The sequence below is a fragment of the Prionailurus viverrinus genome, chromosome E2 (assembly GCF_022837055.1).
Source record: "Prionailurus viverrinus isolate Anna chromosome E2, UM_Priviv_1.0, whole genome shotgun sequence".
Taxonomy (NCBI): Eukaryota; Metazoa; Chordata; class Mammalia; order Carnivora; family Felidae; genus Prionailurus; species Prionailurus viverrinus.
In genome coordinates, this window is record NC_062575.1 from 2,457,770 (window position 1) to 2,477,965 (window position 20,196).

At 42.2% G+C, this 20,196-nt stretch overlaps 1 protein-coding gene across 11 annotated transcripts in view; it reads right to left on the reverse strand.

Moving 5' to 3' along the window:
- Nucleotides 1-2,233: 2,233 nt before the first annotated feature.
- The window catches only part of LOC125152481 (zinc finger protein 471-like), a 33,462-nt gene continuing 15,499 nt past the window's right edge, over nucleotides 2,234-20,196 (reverse strand). The window contains exons 1-7 of one of the 11 annotated variants that reach the window (XM_047834450.1): nucleotides 18,900-19,096; nucleotides 18,198-18,307; nucleotides 17,401-17,542; nucleotides 16,833-16,923; nucleotides 10,588-10,714; nucleotides 8,769-8,858; nucleotides 2,234-5,122 (exon numbers count right to left, since the gene is read on the reverse strand). In XM_047834450.1, coding sequence (XP_047690406.1) covers nucleotides 3,108-5,122; nucleotides 8,769-8,858; nucleotides 10,588-10,714; nucleotides 16,833-16,865 — 2,265 coding nt within the window. In that variant the 5' untranslated portion in view covers nucleotides 16,866-16,923; nucleotides 17,401-17,542; nucleotides 18,198-18,307; nucleotides 18,900-19,096 and the 3' untranslated portion in view covers nucleotides 2,234-3,107. Of the gene's footprint in view, nucleotides 5,123-8,584; nucleotides 8,676-8,768; nucleotides 8,859-10,587; nucleotides 10,715-16,832; nucleotides 18,769-18,899; nucleotides 19,097-20,196 lie in introns of those variants that run through there. The other 10 variants (XM_047834447.1, XM_047834459.1, XM_047834460.1 and 7 more) reach the window with 10 other exon arrangements.

Genomic DNA, 20,196 nt, shown 5'->3' on the forward strand with positions numbered 1-20,196 from the left:
TCACTTGGTGTTACAGCTCATTCTTTGATATTTAGCAATCACAGCCAGAGTGCTACAAGGAAGGCTTTCAAGTCTATTGCAAAACGGCTGGTGTTCTAGTCCATGCCTTAAAGCAAAAATTTAAGTCATTATTTCTTTTGCTTTATCTTCTCCAATTCCATTATGCATGAACCTCATCCAAACCCCTTCAACTGGCACTTTTTGTCCTTTTGATTGGTCTAAAAATAATCTAGACACAGCTGACGAGCTGTCTTACTGTTGCTGTCAAGGCATGCTTCTTGCATAGCACAAAATACGAATAGGGGCCTTCTAATCCTTCACTCCATTTCATCCGATAACCAAACTTTCATAATAACCCACATTTGCTGAGGATGTTTTGCCTGAAACCCACTCAAGGACACCAACTTCTGTATTGGTTAGGTTTCTTTGGTTGACAGCAAAAGAACTGAATATAATTTTAAAGTGAAAGCAAGATTACTAGTGGCAAACAATGTGGAAAGAACACGAAGCACGTCCTGCTCTAGTCATCAGAGAGGCAGGAACACAAGTTGTGGCCAAAGGATGACTCATTCTCCACTGTGTCCTGCGTCCCAAAGCGAGTTTCTGATTGGATTAAAAACTAGGTACAAATGGCAACACAAACGAAACCTCACTTAATGACATCAGAGGAAAAGTCTACATGTATTTCTGTGGGTGTGGCTTCAATTCGTATTGCAGACAAAAGTATCTGATATGTATGTTTTTTCATGATTTTAACTTTATAAATTTTAGGTATTTGTAACCATGCAATTATATTATAGTTATGAAAATCACACCCTCAATTAGTAAATTATAAGAGGTCTTTCTGTATGAAAATCTACCCCATTCTTTTCAGTAACTATATAACCTACTGAATTTTCTATAAATTAACTGATTAGGTAACTAGTTTACTAGTGCTGGACATTTAAGCTGCTCCAAATTTCTTCCAATTCTATAATTAATGTGCATATGCATCTGTATTTCTGCACTTGTGCTTTTCAAGAAAATAAATTCCTAGATTTAGAAATGCAGCAGGGATTAGTCAACATTTAAAATGCTGACAGGTAACAAATTAGCTCTGAAGATAGCTTTTAATCAATTTATTTTCCCAATATATAAAAATACATTCTTCACATCTGCAACAGTACTGGATATTATCCATAAAATCGGGGCTGGTTTATGTTGGTGTCAAGGGCTTTTTGAAATTTCAATTTATGTGATCATTGTTGCAGTTAGGAACTTCCACGATTTTATTTGACGATTTCATTTTCACCATCTGTGAGTCGCTTGTTGATGTGCTTTGTCAGACTGTTTCTTATCCTTGCTGCTTCTCAACAGCACTTTTAGAAGGGCTATGGCCTTCATAACATGTATATGTTTAAAAGATCTCCCAACCCGTCATGTTCCTTTTAACTTAGCATAGTGTCTTGTACCATGGAAAAGCTCTAAGTCTTTTATGTGCTCCTTTCTGTCACCCTCTTTTCATGACTTCTGGACTCTGTATCCACCTTACCAAGTCTCCCTGAACTCAAAGGGTTACGAATATTCTATAGTCCCTTCTAAAATCTAAAATGTGTTTCCTATTACATCTTTAATCCATATTCAGTGAACTTCTCTGTAAGGAGTAAAATGTGGATTTGACTTTACTTCCAGTTGGATAACTAACTGCCAAACACCATCTATAATAATCCATCTCCCCCAGCGATGTATCAAAAATATTGCTTTTGCAGGGCGCCTGGCTGACTCCTTTGGAGGAGCACGTGACTCTTGATCTCGGGGTCCCCCACACTGGGTGTAGAGATCACTTAAAAATAAACAGAAACTTAAAACAATACAACTTTTGCAACAAACTGAATTCATGGGTATATAAAGCTTCCTGTGATGCTAGCCTATTTACCACTGTGCATGATTTTCGGAACAAAACTGTCAATGTAAAAAATATCCTAGTAATCATGACTGGAATTGAGTGAATGTAGACATCTTTATAATATTGAAACTTTCATCTAGAAACATGTATGGATCTCCATTTATTCAGAACCTCCGGTCTCCTTCAGTTGAAATTAATAATTTCCTTTCTAAGGGTGCCTGGGTGGCACAGTCAGTGAAGCATCCAACTTCATGGCTCAGGTCATGATCTCACAGCTCGTGAGTTCAAGCCCCACATAGGGCTCTGTGCTGACAGCTCAGAGCCTGGAGCCTGCTTCGGGTTCTGGGTCTCCCTCACTCTCTGCTCCTCCCCTGCTCTTTCTCTTTCTCTCTCAAAAATAAACATTAAAATTTTTTTTTACAAAAATAAAAAAATAATTTCTTTTCTATACAGAACCATAAGTAAATTAATCTATCATTTCATTTTTGGGGGAAGCTGATATCAGAATTGAACTAGCCTCATGAAAGAAGGATTCCAAACACTTCAAAGTATTGCATTTTAAATATTTTTTCTATAGTCTACAACAGTTTAGTGATTCCTTGAAAGTTTGGAATTAATCTGTGAACCCAGGTATCTTAAAATAGGCTAGATTATTCAAGGTCTCTACTGTTTAAGTCTTCAGTATTAAGGAATTTTTATTTTTTGCCTTGATTAAACACAGTCATACTTCTTACCAGTGAATTCTAATTCTTTTGTTTCAGTATTAGCCAGAGCTCTAGACACTTCCTAAAACATATTCTATGTATCAGGTCACACTGAATTTCTGCAGCAACAAAGAATACAGATTCGGAGGCACAAGAAATCCACTATGCTATTCTGTTAGGACATTGAACTTTAAAAACACTACGTGCTAATCCTCACTATCCACCTTAAGATATAGTTTCAGTTCCAAAATTATCATAATCTCCTAGTACTGATACACTGCTTTCCAGAGTTCACTGTTTAAAAATAATTTTAAGCAGACTCTTAATGACACCGCCTTAACATTTACCAAGTACTACTTGCTCTGGGTCAGGCACTATGCTAAGCACTTTATACACATCGAATAGTTTACATTTTCATAACCAGGGTTTTAAGAGGAGGGTCGTTTAATTACATTTACATTTTTAAAAGACCACCATGGCAATATTGTGAAGGATGAACTTGAAGGGAATAATAGTTTTTATACTGGAATAGTCCACGTGAAATGACTGTGTTTTGGACTAGGGCAATGAGAACTGAAAGTGGATGAATTCCAAAAATATCTAGCAGATATATCCACAGGGCTTGGTGAGATCTGGGGTGGGGAAGAGCTGCATGGCTGAGAGGACTCTGCAGCATGAACTTTCTGATGATGAGTAAGGTGTGCACTTTGTCTGAAGACCTTCCCACATTCCTTACATTCATAAGACCTCTCTCCAGTATGAATTCTTCTGTGTAGATTAAGGTGTCCAATCTGGCTGAAGGTTTTCCCACATTCCTGACATTCATACGGTTTTTCTCCAGAATGGATTCTCTGATGAACAGTAAGAGATTGGCGATGGCCGAAGGCTTTACCACATACACTACATTCATAAGGTTTCTCCCCAGTATGACATCTTTGATGACAAATAAGGGAGGATTTTGTTCTAAATGCCTTCTCACATTCAACACATTCATAGGGCCTTTGGCCCGTATGGAGTCTCCGATGCTGAGAACGGGATGAGCTGTCACTAAAAGCCTTTCCACATTCACTACATATATAGGGTTTCTCTCCAGTATGAACTCTCTGATGTTGGATAAGGCGGGTAGTCTGGCTGAAGGCTTTGCCACATTCCTTACACTCATAAGGTTTCTCTCCTGTGTGAATTTTATGATGTTGGGCAAGGTGTGCCCTCTGGTTGAAAGCTTTGCCACATTCCTTACATTCATAAGGTTTCTCTCCAGTATGAATTCTCAGATGAGTAGCCAGCTGTGAACTAATGCTGAAAGCTTTTCCACATTCTTTACATTCATAAGGTTTTTCACCAGTATGAATTCTCAAGTGACTAGCAAGGTGTATACTCTGTCTAAAAGCTTTCCCACATTCCTTGCATTTATAAGGTTTCTCTCCAGAATGCACTCTTTGGTGTTGTGTGAGTGAGGCATGATGGCTGAAGGCTTTCCCACAGATGACACATTCATAAGGTTTCTCTCCTGTGTGAATTCTCTGATGGACAGTAAGGGATGAGCCATAACTGAAGGTTTTTCCACACACTTTACATTTGTAGGGCTTCTCTCCAGTATGAATTCTCCTATGCTGAATAAGGCCTATGTGATCACTGAAAGCCTTCCCACAATCGATGCAATCAAAAGGCTTCTCCCCAGTGTGGTAGTACCTCCAATGACGAATAAGGGACGTGTTCTGCCGGAAGGCCTTCTCACATTCAATACATTCATAAGGTCTTTTGCCGGTGTGACATCTCTGATGCCGGGCAAAGGATGAGCCGTCACTGAAGGCTTTCCCACATTCCTTACATTCATATGGCTTCTCCCCAGTATGAATTCTCTGGTGTTGAGCAAGGTGTGCAGGTTGGCTGAAGGCTTTTCTACATTCCGTACATTTATACGGTTTTTCTCCCGTGTGAATTCTTTGATGCTGAATAAGGTGCACGTTTTGGCTGAAGGCTTTCCTACACTCTTTACATTCAAAGAGTTTCTCTCCAGTATGTATCCTATGATGTTGAACAAGGTGCTGACTCTGGTTGAAGGCTTTCCCACATTCTTTACATTCATATGGTTTTTCACCAGTATGAATTCTCTGATGAACGGTAAGGGAGGAGCTGTGGGTAAAGGTTTTCTCACATTCATTACATTTAAAAAGTTTCTTTCCTGAATATGCTTTCTTGGGTTTTACTACCATGGACCTTTGAGAAAAGCTTTTTTTATCTGATTTATGGTTATAAACATTTTCCTCTATATTGTCTAGATGGACAAATTTGTTGGATTTGTTACATTTGTGATCTATTTCCTCAGTGAGGATTTTGTTATGAGTGATTACTTCTTGCCTGATAAATGTCTCTTGACTTACCAACTGCCTCTCAAAAAGATCTTCACATTTCCAGTTTTTGCTGAAAGTGGAATGCTCCAGTCCATAGCCTGTAATTCTCTCCATTAACACATCATCATACACGAAGTGCTTCAGAGATAATTCGTGTGTCTCATACATAGATTCCAAATCTGAAAGATACCAAATAAGCAAGTGTTTCCTTATTCATGGGATATAACAAAGGAAACATTTAATGAGGACAAGGGGATTCCAAAACAGTGAACCCCACAAAATGTGCTATGCACAGGAACATCAACTGAAAAATATGCAAGCAGATCTCAAGAGCTCAGGGAAACACAGAAAAGGTGATTAAGAAAATTAAATGAAGGTAATGGAGTCCTGGAGCAGTAGGCTACAATGACAATATTTTATTCTGCATTAACATGACTTACTGTAAATTAAATACCATTCCTGTATTCTTCCCCACTTCTAGTTGACTTGCATATACACGTAGGTTAATTTTGTTTAAATACCAGTATCATCACATAAGTACTGCTGATCAAAAATCTCTATAGATTCCCAGCAACTGACCACAAATACCTCATGCTTCATGACTTCCCTTGGGGTTTAGGGAAATCCTAATCTTTTCATAACCAGAAAATAGTGTTTGTGTGTACCATTGCTACATGGTTCAATAGTGAACTCTGCATTTCTCAGAGAGCCCTGAACTTGAGACTCCATATTAAGGCATTTTTCCATTCATCTACTCATTCTCACTTCTCAGGCCACATCTTAATGGGGTTAAGTCTTTTTTTTTTTTTTTAAAGTAGGTTTCATGCCCAGTGCAGAGCCCAATGCAAGGTTTGAACTCACAACCCTGAGATCAAGACTGGAGCAGAGATAAGGAGTTGGATGCTTAACCAACTGAGGCACCCAGGTGTCCCACCATAAGTATTTCTGAATAAACTAGTTTTATAATGACATGTAGGTGGGTATTGCTATTATTTAACATCTGTTCATTTTTGAGAGAGACAAAGAGTGAGCAGGGGAGGGGCAGAGAGAGAGGGAGACACCGAAACCAAAGCAGGCTCCAGGCTCTGAACTGTCAGGACAGAGCCCAATGTGGGGTTTGAACTCACAAATCGTGAGATCATGACTTAGGCTGAAGTCAGATGCTTAACCGACTCAGCCACCCAGGCGCCCCTGGGTATCACTATTATTAATTCTTTTTACTGCCACTTAAAATAAGTTTCTTGCTTTGCAAGCTAGAATATAAGCTTCGGGGAAGGAATATACATGCTTTAAATACTGCTACTAAGCCGCTTAACATCTGTCACAGAAACTCAAGCATATAGAAGTTCTCAATAAATATACGAAGAAGAAATTTGTATCGAAGAGATGATACTAAGAGAAAACTTCAGGGGAAAGGTTGATATCAGGAAAGGGCAAAAGAGAAAGTGCTTTCCTTTCGTAACTTATCCATAGCAAATGACTGACTAATCCAACGCTCCCTGAAGCAATTTTCTATGTGTCAAGCATTAGGGACACGAACATAATAAAAGACAAGCTGTTCTTGAGTAGTATAGAAAGTGATGAGAAAGACAAGACCAGGGACACCTGGGTGGCTCAGTCAGTTAAGCATCTGACTTCAGCTCAGGTCATGATTTTGTGGTTGACTGAGTTTGAACTGTGCGTTGGGCTCTGTGCTGACAGCTCAGAGCCTGGAGCCTGCTTCGAATTCTGTCTCCCTCTTTCTGCCCTTCCTTGCATTCAGTCTCTCTCTCTCTGTCAAAAAAATAAACTTAAAAAAAAAAAGAAAGAAAGGCAAGACCAATAAAGAAAGTAACTTGAGAAGAAAATATGAAATATCAATATGAAATATCAAGAGCCCATGTGGTAAAAAGCAAAATTGGTATAAGAGTTCAGAGACAGGAGAGATGAAATCTGCTAACTCAGTTAAGAAGGACTTTACGGTATTAACAAGCTTCCTATCCCAGGTCACTACTGATATCAGGAATACTCAGGCTTTGGTAATTCTAGAATTGACACCTGAAGGTTCAATGAACCAATCATCTATGGTTTTTCCTCCATAAACAAATGAGGGGAGCAACAGTGGACAGAGAAACAGAAAACTGGAGACATCACTGATTCTTCCCAGGAAGGTAGTCTTCAACACCAACCTCCCATGGGGAGCCATGGCTGTCCCTTATCTTTTTGGCCTTTCTCAACACAGATGCTGAGGTATCTTGTTCACTTAATAATACTTAAATCTATACCATGACTCAATATCCCACAAAATTTATAGGCTTCATCCCCTTTCCTTCTTTCTTTTTTTAAAAAATATGTATTTATTTTGAGAGAAAAAAGAGAGAGAGAGAGACAGCACGAGAGACAGAGTCCCAAGCAGACTCTGCACTGTCAGCACACAGCCTGGTGCAGGGCTCAGTCTCATAAACCTTGAGATCATGACTTGAGCCAAAATCAAGAGCTGGACACTTAACCTACTGAGCCACCCAGGCACCCAGGCCGCCCCCCCCCCACCCCGCCTTCTTCATCTATTCTTCATAAGGCCAATTATTACCTCTTATCCAGAAAGTTCCCCTATTTCCCTATTTAAAGCTGATAGTAGGTTCCCACACAACCAAAGTATAAAGTGTGTCTAAGCAGGGCTAATTTCTCTTCCAATATTTGGGTATTTGGAGGACCCTGGAAGTCTAGGATCCAAATCGTTGCAAGACGTGAAGATCAAATAAAGAAGTGAAGGGAGAATCTCATAAAGGTGTTAACTACCATGTATGATCTGAACATTCCCTTGTCTTTGTGAACTGTCAGTTGAGAGGGGGAGGCAGAAAATAGGCGTGTAAACCATAAACAGGTTAATTACAGCCTCTCCTGAGTGTTACAAAGAAAACAAACAGTACCTTGGTAGAAAGTAATTGGGCTGGAATAAGGGAATGTTCATTATATAAGGTGGTTAGGGAAGGCACTTGATGAGATGGTTTTTGAGCTCTGGTCTGATAGTCAAGCATGGACAGAGAGCCAAGAGAAGAGCATTCTAGGCAGAGAAAACAGGAAATCCAAAAGTCTGAATCAGTAAAGAGCGTGGAAAGTTCTGAAAAGGTGCTACTGGGTAAGAGCAGTGCTTCTCAACTGTACCGTCAGGCACTTATTGACACTTGTAAGACACACAGAGGCCAAAGGATGATACTGCCTGTGACCCAGAAGCAAGCAAACTTGGAACTCAGACTGTCTCTGCCTCACCTGGTCTCTCAAGGCTTAGAGATTCGGTATGCTGGCATACCTTTAATGCACTTGAAGAACATCTGGGCACCTCACCTCATTTAGAAAGCTTTGCACTAATGTACAGTGAAAAAGCTAAAAAGTGTTAGAGGATAAAGTCAGAGAAGTAGGATGGAGCTGGTTACACAAGGGCTGGTAGGGGCTGGTCTTTCCCATTTGCGACAAGAAGGCAAAGAAAGATTGAAAGGAGTAGCATATGTTCGGATTTTTAAGCAGACCTAATTTGGGAGTTAAGTAAGGTTTAAGAAACAGAGAAGCTTGTATAAGTCACATGGCAAAAGGAAGGAGGGGATGCGAAAGAGCTGGGGAGAGATTTCTGCAAAATGAGTTAGCTTATTAGAGAGAAGAGATACCTCCAAGTGGAAGAGAAGATGTTTGGGGAGCCCAGGCCACATAGTGAAGTTTCCGTTTTCTCCTCAGGCTTGGAAGGCTTGAGAAGAATTTCTAAGAAGCAGATGAAAGGAAAAAGTACCACCTTGGAAAACAGCTGAGCCATTACCTAGAAAAGATACCCCTACCGGGTTCTCCCACACTCACCTGGGCTTTCTGTCATCCCATTCTTTATCTCCCAAGGCTCTCCCCCTTGCTCCAATGAGGAGATCACATATGGCTTAGAGAGGCAAAGTCCTGCATACAGAAAAAAGAAGACATGAAAACTGGCCATGGTTTGGGTATTTCAGAACTATAAGCCAGTTTCTTAATACTGATGGAAGAAGACAGCACAAATGACTAGATGAAAGAGTAAAACACATTTTAAAGACAGAATACATAAAGCTTCTGGCATAGTCTAGTGGGACTGCCAACGGTCAACTCTATAAAAGTTAAACAATTTTTAAGGGGTTGGGGGCAGAAATGCTACCCAGCATTTTCACAGGATCATCAGACACCCAATAAGTGATGTACTATAAAGAGCCTCTAGAGACAGAGTTTGGAGTCTGAGTCAAGTTAACTGCTTTTAAAAAACAACACAAAACTCTTCAGAAGAATATAACAGAACCTACAGTCTCTATAATGTGTTATTTATAGTGTTTGAGATAAAATCCATAATTACTAGACGTAAGTAGAAAGAGGACACAGTGAATCACAGTCAGGAAAATAAGCAATTAATGAAGACCTAAGCAGTGATAACACAGATGTTGAAATTAGTAGACCAGGATTTAAAAACCACTGTTTTATCTATACCCAAAAATGTAAATGAAAATATGCTCAGAATTTCTCAGCAGAGAAACAGAAATTATAAAAAAAGTACCTAGTGGAAAGTTGAGAATTGAAAAATATGCTATCTGAAATTTAACAATCCATTACCTTGGCTTAATAAGACATTGAAGAAGATACACAAAGAGTTAATAAACTTGAAGTCAATATAAATTATCTAATCTAATCTGACATACAAACAAGAAAAGACTTCAAATAATGAACAGATCTTCAGTCACCTAGGGCATAATATAAAAGATTCTAACATATTTGTAATTCAAATACCAGAAGAGAACAGAAAAAAAATATTTGAAGCAAGTCAACAATTACTCAAATTTGCTAAAAGACATACATTTAGTTTCAAGAAGTGTGGTGAACCACAAGCCAGGATTAAGGAGGTCTTTTAGAGAACACAAAGCTAGTCTAGGGGCGCCTGGGTGGCTCAGTTGGCTAAGCGTCCGACTTCGGCTCAGGTCATGATCTCACGGTCCATGAGTTCAAGCCCCGCGTCGGGCTCTGTGCTGACAGCTCAGAGCCTGGAGCCTGCTTCGGATTCTGTGTCTCCCTCTCTCTCTCTCTGCCCCTCCCTCGCTTGTGCTTTGTCTCTGTCTCTCTCTCAAAAGTAAATAAGCATTAAAAACTTAAATAAAAAAAAAAAAAAAGAGAGAGAAAGCTAGTCTAGACAATAAGGTGGCCCCAGAGCTGGGAAGGATTCAAGTAAGTTTCCCTAAGAATATCTGAAGCCACTTTCATGGTTTGTGTCTCACCAGTTTGACTTATTGCCAGTTTATAAAAACATAGTTTTTAAAAATCCATATTCTAAATTTATAATAATTAGCTATATTTTTGGTGAACCTCATTACTCTCAAGTGGGAATAAAAACAGTACAGTAGGAGAGAAGAAATAAGGCAGCACAGGAGACCAGTGAAAAGTCACATCGTGCCCTGTGTTTCCAAATGACTAAAGGGCACACTCATGGACTATGTGATACATATCAAATCCACTGACTTAATCTGAAATTTTCATTAATCCCTGAATGTCCTCTGTTCCTTAGATTTCAATATACCTACACACAGTTAAAAAAATTTTTTTTAATAATAAATACAAATGTAAAGAGTCCCTAATGTAATTCTAAATTATGAAGAAGGAAAAATACTCTTACCCAGTGATACCAGGTTCCGATAGTTCTCCAACATCATATTCTTGTACAAACTTCTCTGAGCAGGGTTCAGCCATTCCCATTCCTCCTGAGAAAAGTCTATTGCTACATCCTTGAATGTCACCAAGTCCTGAAATAACACAAATACAATTTTTTAATGTTTATTTATTTTGAAAGGAGGGGGAGGGGCAAAGACAGAGAGAGAAAGAACCCCAAGCAGGCTCTGCACTATTGATGCGGGGTTTGATCTCACCAACCGCGAGATCATGACCTGAGCCAAAATCAAGAGTCAGATGCTTAAGCGACTGGGCCACCCAGGCGTCCTGATACAAATACATTCTTGATTAACTGATGTTCATTTTCATGCATAAATACAAGTTGAAGTTTTAAATTGTTCCTATTTTATGTGAGCAATGGCCCTTGGGGGAGAAAGAAAAATTAAACCATCATAACATGAAGCTCCAACCTAAAATAGTAGTTACTGAAGTGATAAATTGCACTGTATAAAAGGATGCTAACCCATTTCTCGGCATGGGGAAATACGGATAAGTGGCCATAGGGCACTAAATAAGAGCCTCAAGGAATGACTACATCTGTGGTTGAACCTTTAAAAACAACAAAAAAGGAATATCTAAGTTGATATTTTACAAATGGTACTCAATGGGACCCTAATGTTTCAGAAGGGAAGGGGCATTGAACTGAAATTCAAGGCCTGATTTTATTTTTTCTTATGCAATAAAAATAATGAATATAATCAGAATGCAATTTTCTCATGCTATGTCATTAAGAACTAGCATGACATGCCATACCAGAGTAAATTGGGTAGTAATATGAGATCGCCCAACATAAGACTACAACACATCCAATTTGTACACTGAGTCTGAGTACAATAAACCTATATACTTAGCCAATATCAAAACGAAATCAGATAAATATAATTTTTCGTTTCTTAAAGAGTAAAATGCGTTGAGAAAAAATTAACGTCCAGTTACAATCACCAGCAGGCTCTAAGGAATTTTTAAAAATATTACGGGCATTTTTCATCTTCAACTTTATTTCCATTGAAAATAAAAATCTTTGGGGCGCCTGGGTGGCTCAGTCAGTTGAGCGCCCAACTTTGGCTCAGGTCATGATCTTAAGTTCATGAGTTCAAGCCCCTCATCGAGCTCTGTGCTTGACAGCTCAGACCCTAGAGCCTGCTTCGGATTCTGTGTCTCCCTTTCTCTGCCCCTTCCCCGCTCATGCTCTATCTCTCTCTGTCTCTCAAAGATGAATAAACGTTAGGGGTGCCTGGGTGGCGCAGTCGGTTAAGCGTCCGACTTCAGCCAGGTCACGATCTCGCGGTCCCGGAGTTTGAGCCCCGCGTCAGGCTCTGGGCTGATGGCTCAGAGCCTGGAGCCTGTTTCCGATTCTGTGTCTCCCTCTCTCTCTGCCCCTCCCCCGTTCATGCTCTGTCTCTCTCTGTCCCAAAAATAAATAAACGTTGAAAAAAAATTTTTTTTAAATAAAAATAAATTTAAAAAAATGAATAAACGTTAAAAAAAATTTTTTTTAAATAAAAATAAATTTAAAAAAATGAATAAACGTTAAAAAAAATTTAGAAAGGAAATAAAAATCTTCATGTTCAATGCCTGATTTGCAAAGTTACCAGAGACACTGGTAACTGACTATATACAGAGCTATGCACAGAACATTTTAATTCGCTTTTTGACAGTAAACAAAGAAAGGTATGATACGGAGATATTCAATGTATGGGACTTCAGAAGATATACACACAGTTGAGAAAATGTTCCATATATTTTTCACATAAAGGTATTAACATTTTGTTGTTGTTGTTATTTTATTTTCAAGTAATCTCTATACCCAATCTGGGACTCGAATTCATGACCCAGAGATCAAGAGTCACATGCTCTTCCAACTGAGCCAGCCAGGTGCTCCAGTATTAACAATTTAAGATTCACCTTGAGCTACTGGTTTTCCTGAATTCTGGTTTGCACCTTCTAGTTAGCTGAGGCTACCATTTTGGCTGATACCTATCATTTCACATGTTTCTATAAAATCAAATTCACTCACATGAATTTATCAATGCAAGCAAAAAGTGGTCACATTTTTTCCAATATTTGGTACAATTTGGTCACTAGAAAGGAAATGGGTGTTTTGGTTATTCCCCAAAAGAATAAATTGGATTGCTGTGATCCTGGTACTCCTGGTTAATTATTTTCCCAATGTTTATATGGATATCTTTACATATACATATGTCCAGCACTTAATTTTTTACTGATTATCTTATATTCAATGAAATTCTAATTTACAGCATTTGAAGAGCCTGTAATTTTTTTTAAGAAGAAACACATTTATTGCAAAGTATCCAATAATATATGGGATTTCCAGAAGGACTAAAGAATGAGGTTTGCCTGCTACAAAGAAGAAGAAAAGCCCAATTAGACCAAGATGGTATTTTTCCAAAATCCCATTCTCCAGTGTCACCCACAGCTAAGCATATAACATGCTAGGATTAGACCAGCAGGAACTTCAGCCAGTGCTGCCCCATAACAACCAAATCCCCTGCCAATACCGGCCATATCTGTCAATACGTGCCAACATGTTGGCTATAAAATCCTATTTCCCTGAACTTAACCACTGCTTCCTGTTGCTGGCTTCTGCCTTCCATATATCACACTGGAAGCCTCTGCCTGGCATATATAAGTCACATATAGAACGGTATTTGCAAAGAAGCCTGGGTAATGCAGTTTTTAGCTTTCTGGTATACCCCAATATACAGTAAAGAAAAATTGGCCATATACTAGGCCAACAAAAGCCTTCACAAATTTGAAACGCCAAAATTTTCAGGCTATTCTCTGGTCAGGATTCAGAGCACTTCAAAACTACAAAAAGATGAATTTAAAACCTTATCTATTTGAAAATCTACAAGTAACCAACAGATAGTAATAAAATTAAGCTGCTAAAACAGGTAACAAACATTAGAGAGGACACGGAACACTAGGAGCCCTCACACACTGCTGCTGAGGCTGCAGAGTGGCACAGCCACTTTGAAAAAGTTTAGCATTTGTTTTAAGAATTCAAATATGAATTTACCGTATGACCCAGAAATTGTACTCCCAGATTAATCTGCCCATGAAAAATGAAAACCTATGTCCAAATAAAGACCTGCACATTTCACTACTTAACGTATACAAATTCTTTTTCCCCTTCTAGAATGGAGGTTCCACAGGGACACAGTCTCTGTTGTTTCTTGCTGCACTGCCAGAATCTGAAAGACTATCTCACATGGACAAGGTCAAAAGTATTTGTGGGGCTGCCTGGGTGGCTCAGTCAGTTGAGCGTCCGACTTCGGCTCAGGTGATGATCTCCCAGTTCGTGGGTTCGAGCCCCACGTCGGGCTCTGTGCTGGCAGCTCAGAGCCTGGAGCCTGCTTCAGATTCTCTGTCTCCCTCTCTCTCTGCCCCTTCCCCACTCAGGTTCTGTCTCTCTCTGTCTCTCAAAAATGAATAAACATTAAAAAAAATTTTTTTTAAGTATTTGCTAAATAACTCTAAAGTAACCAGTTTTAAAAAAACTGCATGATTCTAATATTTGCTAGAAAAATAAACTTCTAAGAACAGTCAAGAAGCACACCTGGTGGCTCAGTCATTTAAGTGTGTGACTCTTGATTTCAGCTTAGGTCATGATCTTACGGTTTGTGAGCTTGAGCCCTGTGTCAGGTTCTGTGCTGACAGCACGGAGCCTTCTTGGGATTCTCTCCCCCTCACCCTCAAAATAAATGAATAAACTTAAAAATAAATAACAGTCAAGAGAATTCTGGAGAAGAGGAGTAATGGGAAGAGGATTAGCCCTTCCACATTATAAAATACCATAAATGCCCAGAGACAAGGCAAAGATTTCCCCAAACATGCTTTATACCATAAATTATTTCCACAATCTCCAATATTAGGATACCCAGTGAGATTTTATTCAGACTTCCCAAGCAGAAGTAGCTTGATAAAATGCTCACAGCTGACAAGTTAAGGACTCAAGACTGACATGTGAGGAGAAACAACAATAAATGCTAATCTAGACTGCTCACAGGTTACTATAATCTGCCAAGCATAGGTTCTGGTAAACATCCCACGCTTTTGGTTGAGAGCCCAAAGGAAGGACTACACCCCAGAATCAATGGTGAGCCAGAAATAACGCAGCTTTCAGAAGGACTGAGCCCCTGCCTCTCAGCATTTCAGCTCATGCCTAGACTGAGTTGTGCTTAGCAGAGCTGTGTGCCTGAAGCAAAAGTGAATAATCCCCCCCACGGAGAAGTGGCTCACTGTAGGACTCGTGTGGAAGGATACAGGATAACCTAGATATGCAGCATCCAAGTCAGTGTTCAGCACACAAAAAATACCCCGCAACGACAGGGTGTGTCACCAGGACACAGGAGTCGCTAAAAGAGCTCCTAATGCCAAAGCTAGAATGATGTGAACAACAAAATAAAGTAGTATTGGTTTACAACCTATGGTACAAAATAAATATGCAAGAGCCTACGCAGATACAAATAAGTGACTGCATAAATAAGTAGAGGAGAACAGACAAATGTCCGATACAGAAGGGTTCCAAATCATTTACTCAGATGCTCCACTCTCGAGAGAGAACACAACTTCCTGCTTCTTTTTTTTTTTTTTTTAAGTTTATTTAGTTTTGAGAGAGAGAGACAGAGAGAGAGACACACAGCATGAGCGGGGGTAGGGCAGAGAGAGAGGGAGGCACAGAATCCAAAGCAGGCTCCAGGCTCTGAGCTGTTAGCACAGAGCCTGATGTGGAGCTCAAACTCACAGACCACAAGATCATGACCTCAGTTGAAGTCAAGAGCCAAAGTCAACAGCCGGACATTTAACCGACTGAGCCTCCCAGGAGCCCCCATAACTTCCCACTCCTTAGCTGTGGGGTGCGCATAGTGACTTCCTTCTGAAGAGTACAGTATGAAAAAGTGGAACAAAGAATAACCTTACATTGGGGAAACCTGACAAACACTACCTCCACCAAGTAATCAGGGACAGTAATTCATCACATTGATGGTGTAAACCTCTGATATATGATGAAAATGGAACTTTACCTCTGTGATCTTCCTTCAAAAAATATATTACTACAGTCTAATCATGCAAAAAACAGCAGATATGAGAGACATTCTACAAAATACCTGAGTACCCCTCAAAACTGACAAGGTCAATGAAAAGAAGGAAAGTATGAGAAACTATCGCAGCTTTAGGAGATAGAGCTACTAATGTAATGTGGTCTCCTGGGTAGCATCCTGGAACAGAAAAAAAATACATTAAATAAAAACAGAAAATCTGAACGAAGCATGAAGTTTAGTTAATAACAACATACCAATATTGGTTCATTAACTGTAACAAATGTACCATACTAACTAATGTAAGATGCTAATAACAGGGGAAGCTGACTGTGGTGTTTGGATGCTCCTAGTACTGTCTTCGCATTTTTTCTGTTATAAAAAATAAAGTTTACTTTTAAAATCTATTTCCAAAAAGTGAACACTATCAAGAGGAAGATGTCAAAGCTTCAAATTATCTCTAAGATTTTTAAATATACAAAGTCTAGCACTTAACCCAAAATAATGACACACATGAGACAAAATCAAGAGGAAAAAAATATGAAAACAGAGGGGCGCCTGGGTGGCTCAGTCCGTTAGGCGGCCGATTTCGGCTCAGGTCATGATCTCGCGGTCTGTGAGTTCAAGCCCCGCGTCGGGCTCTGTGCTGACAGCTCAGAGCCTGGAGCCTGTTTCAGATTCTGTGTCTCCCTCTCTCTGACCCTCCCCTGTTCATGCTTTGTCTCTCTCTGTCTCAAAAATACATAAATGTCAAAAAAAATATGAAAACAGAAAGAAACTCACAGGAGATCCAAATGACAGAATTATCTGACAAGTATGGCAAACGAATTAATATTTCTAAGGAATTAATACAAAAGATGTTGAACTTGGGCAGAAAATGGGGAATTACATTAAACAATCAAATAGACATTCTAAAACTAAAAATGCAATAATGGAAGGTTAGATTAGAAGATGGATTAACAGGAGATTGAAGAGTTGAAGAGGCACGCTGAGTTAGTGCCCTCTGGGAAAAGTGGGAACCAGGCCCTTCAAGGCCGCTGTGAATCAGGGAATTTTCAAAAGAAAAGAGGCATTATTAAATCCTAAAGAATAAGACTGCCTTCCTCGGATGAGAAAGGAAGTAACTAACCTGGGATATGGCTTTCACTAGTTCAACAGTCATTTCTGCCTTCCCTTCCTGGCTTCTCTTTTGGAGAACGGCAGTGTCCCAGAGGACAGGGCTGGAGGGACAGAAAGGGGAGTGAGAAGGTGAGGCCTGCTCTGCACTCTCAGAATCATAAGCCTGAAAACTGTCTTCCTCTTCTTCCTCCCTGCTCTCCGTGATTCCTCTGCCCAAATAACCCGGAGATTCCAGGCACCCTGCGGCCACAGAGGACCGTAACTTACAAATGTCTCTCTTATGCTCAAGGCCCTAAATTTAATGTTTTTCCTAAAAGTTGCCTTCCTATTTTTTTGGCCTTATTTTTATAGGTAGAGGCAGACCTTTCCCTTGTTGTATCTCTGCTTCATGCTTTGACATGGTCTACAGTCTGAAAATCTGACTCCTAAGTGCACCGGAGGCCCTCCACCCAAACCCCCACAGGCTTCACCTGCCTCCCTCCATGGGACAATGGTCCCTTTAGCGTCCCATTCTGCCAGCTTCACTCTCACCTCCGCCTTCGGTCCCTTCGTGTGCCCTCCTTTTTGGCACCCAGAACCTCCGCCTTCGGTCCCTTCGTGTGCCCTCCTTTTTGGCACCCAGAACTGAGGGTGTCTCCTTCTCCGGTCAGTCACCCCACCTATTGCTTTTTACTGGAATTCTTGAACGGGGAGCAGGGAATTCTGGTCTAGGAGTGTCACCTGAGCAACACACAATACCAAATCCCAACACACATCAAGAAGGTCGTGCTATCCACCTTCCCAGTAGTGTCCCCCTACACGTCAGTCACTCGGGGCCAGCTCTGAGCATACAGGGTGACGCGCCAACACGGACACGGGACCTCACCCACTGCCTGACCACAGAGGACAGAATCCCAAGAACCCACATCCCGAGGAAGGCACCTCAAATGCGGTCACATACACCACGGTCCCAGAGAGGCCCTGCAGGCCTTCAGGGGACAATCGACGCTTCACGTGGTCTCCCCCCTGCTCGCTTTGGTCTCACACACAACCACACCACTAGGTTTCCTCTCACACACAAACATGACGGTCTCTCCCACTCGAGGCTCGCTCGCGCACGTGCGCGCACGCACACACACACACTCTCTCAGTGGACTCCTTCGAAGACTCCTGGGTTCCTGTCACATGCAGATACTGTTCAAGAACAAAATTCAACTGGGTAAAGTGTAAATTTCTAATTGGCTCCAGAACAGGCTACATGGCGTCCTGCAAGTGGAGGGGAGCTCCGACCAGTTGTACAAAACCGGTGTTTCAATGGGAAGGAGGTGGGGCAGGACTTTATCAGAAAAAAAAAGGAAAGGACTGTTTCAGGCGGAGGGGGTCTCACGCAGATGACCTCTTCTTCCTTTGTGGGAGCGAGAGGGCCCATGCGACAGACTGCCTCATTGGTACCATCCAGAAAATTCTTGACTGGCCAGGTAAAAGTCCATTTCGGGTAGGCTGAACCTGCAATTAGGTTGGGTATTAACTAACTGCCCATCTGGGGACTCGGCCTAAGTGGTGCCAACTTGGGCCCGGGGCTTTCTTTTTAACACGACACAAACACAGCCTGCTCTCTCCAGTTGTCACTGCGCCCCTCCCCCCGCATCTCACACACACTAAACACGGAATGCCCGCTCTCACACTCAGACACACACACACACACTCGTACCTCATAGGCCAAACACACATACTGCAGTCTCACACACTCACACCCACATGCTCTTCGCACCTCATGCTTTCTCTCACACACACACCTCCCACCATCTCGGGCAGCTCACACTCACACTTTCCACCATCTCGGGCAGCTCACACTCACACACACACACCTCCCACCGTCTCTGGCAGCTCACACTCATCCCACTCAGTCTCTCCTCGAGGCTCGCACGAGAGCTCACTTTCCACACGCTCGCACCTCACTTGTCTCACACACCCGCCAGCATACCCCTGTCGCGCCGGCCTCGCGGGTCCGGTTGGCCCCACGCGCGCGCACACCCCGCCCCCCGGCCTCTCTGCGTCCCGCACACGCCCCCGCCCCGCAGCCTCGGCCTCCGCGCACCCGCCTCGCGGGCCTCTGGGAAATGTAGTCGGCACGGGGGATGCTCCGCAGCGGCGTCCGGACTCAGGCTCCGCCGTCGCGGTCAGGGCGGCCCGCCCCACCTGCCCGGCCCCCGGCCTCCGACTCCTGACCCGCCGGAACAGCCCACCGGTCTCCGCCCGGAAACCACCGCTCTCGGCCGAGGCGCCTCAGTGGCAAACGCCCGGGCTCCGAGCGCGCAGGCGGCGAAACTCTCGAGGCTGGCCGGGCGAGGGGGCGGAGCCCGAGCAGCGGGGGAGGGGCGGGGCTTGGCGGAGGGGCGTGTCCTTCTACTCGGGGAGGAAGCAGAGCGCCGAGCGTACACGCCTCCTTCCAGCGCCTCCGTGCTCGGAGGGCGTGGCCCGGGGGTCGGGGCTGTGGCGGAGTTGGGCGGGAGAGTGCGCAGGCGCGCGGCACGCGCGTTTCCCCTCCCCTGGCTTGGAGACCGGAAGCGTCCCTAGTTACCTGGTCACACGTGCTATCTTACCGCGTGGCAGCCGGCTCCCTGGCGCGTTCAGGGCAACTTTGCTATGCGGCGCCTTGTCCGTGTGAGCGCGGGGTGGCTCCGGGCTTGGCCCGCGAGCCTGGCTCGTGGGGGCGTGGTTTTCTTCCTGTGCTAAGTTTTGCCACGGGAAGAACAGCGTCCGGGAACTCCGGCTGTGTCCTATCACCAGTGTGACGACGACGACAAATTAGTAAATGTCTCTCCTGCCAGGCGTGTCAGTCAGTATTCTTACTGTTCGGAAGCAGTCTCTGCAGCCAGACTGCCCCTGACAGTGGAAGCGGCCCCTGCAGTGGGGGGAGACTAAAAAAACTATAGGAGAAGTCATGCAGGGGGACACAGCAGGGAAAAAAACAGGCAAAATTCCCTGGCCTCTTAATTAAGATCTGACTTTTAAGTGAATGAGCAAAATAAACGGTATATGCAAATGAATTAGTAAAATAAATAGTATATCGAATGGTGGGAAAGGCTATGGAGAAACAGCAGGGCAGGGGGATAGACAGTGGAGGAAATTAGACTGTTTACTGTGGAGAAAAGAGGAGTGAAAAAGGAGGGAAGGTATCATCCATAATCCCACAACTCAGAACTACTGTGAACACAATTAACATTTGTAGCTTGTAGCTTAAAACATATTTTCCTTTCACACCCCGGTTGAGATCTCTATACGTAAATAAACAATTTAGAAAAATGGGACCGTAATGGTACATAATTCCCGTAACATTTTCCTCCATTATATGGTGAACACCTTTCTATATCACAAAGCATTCTTCTTTAGTC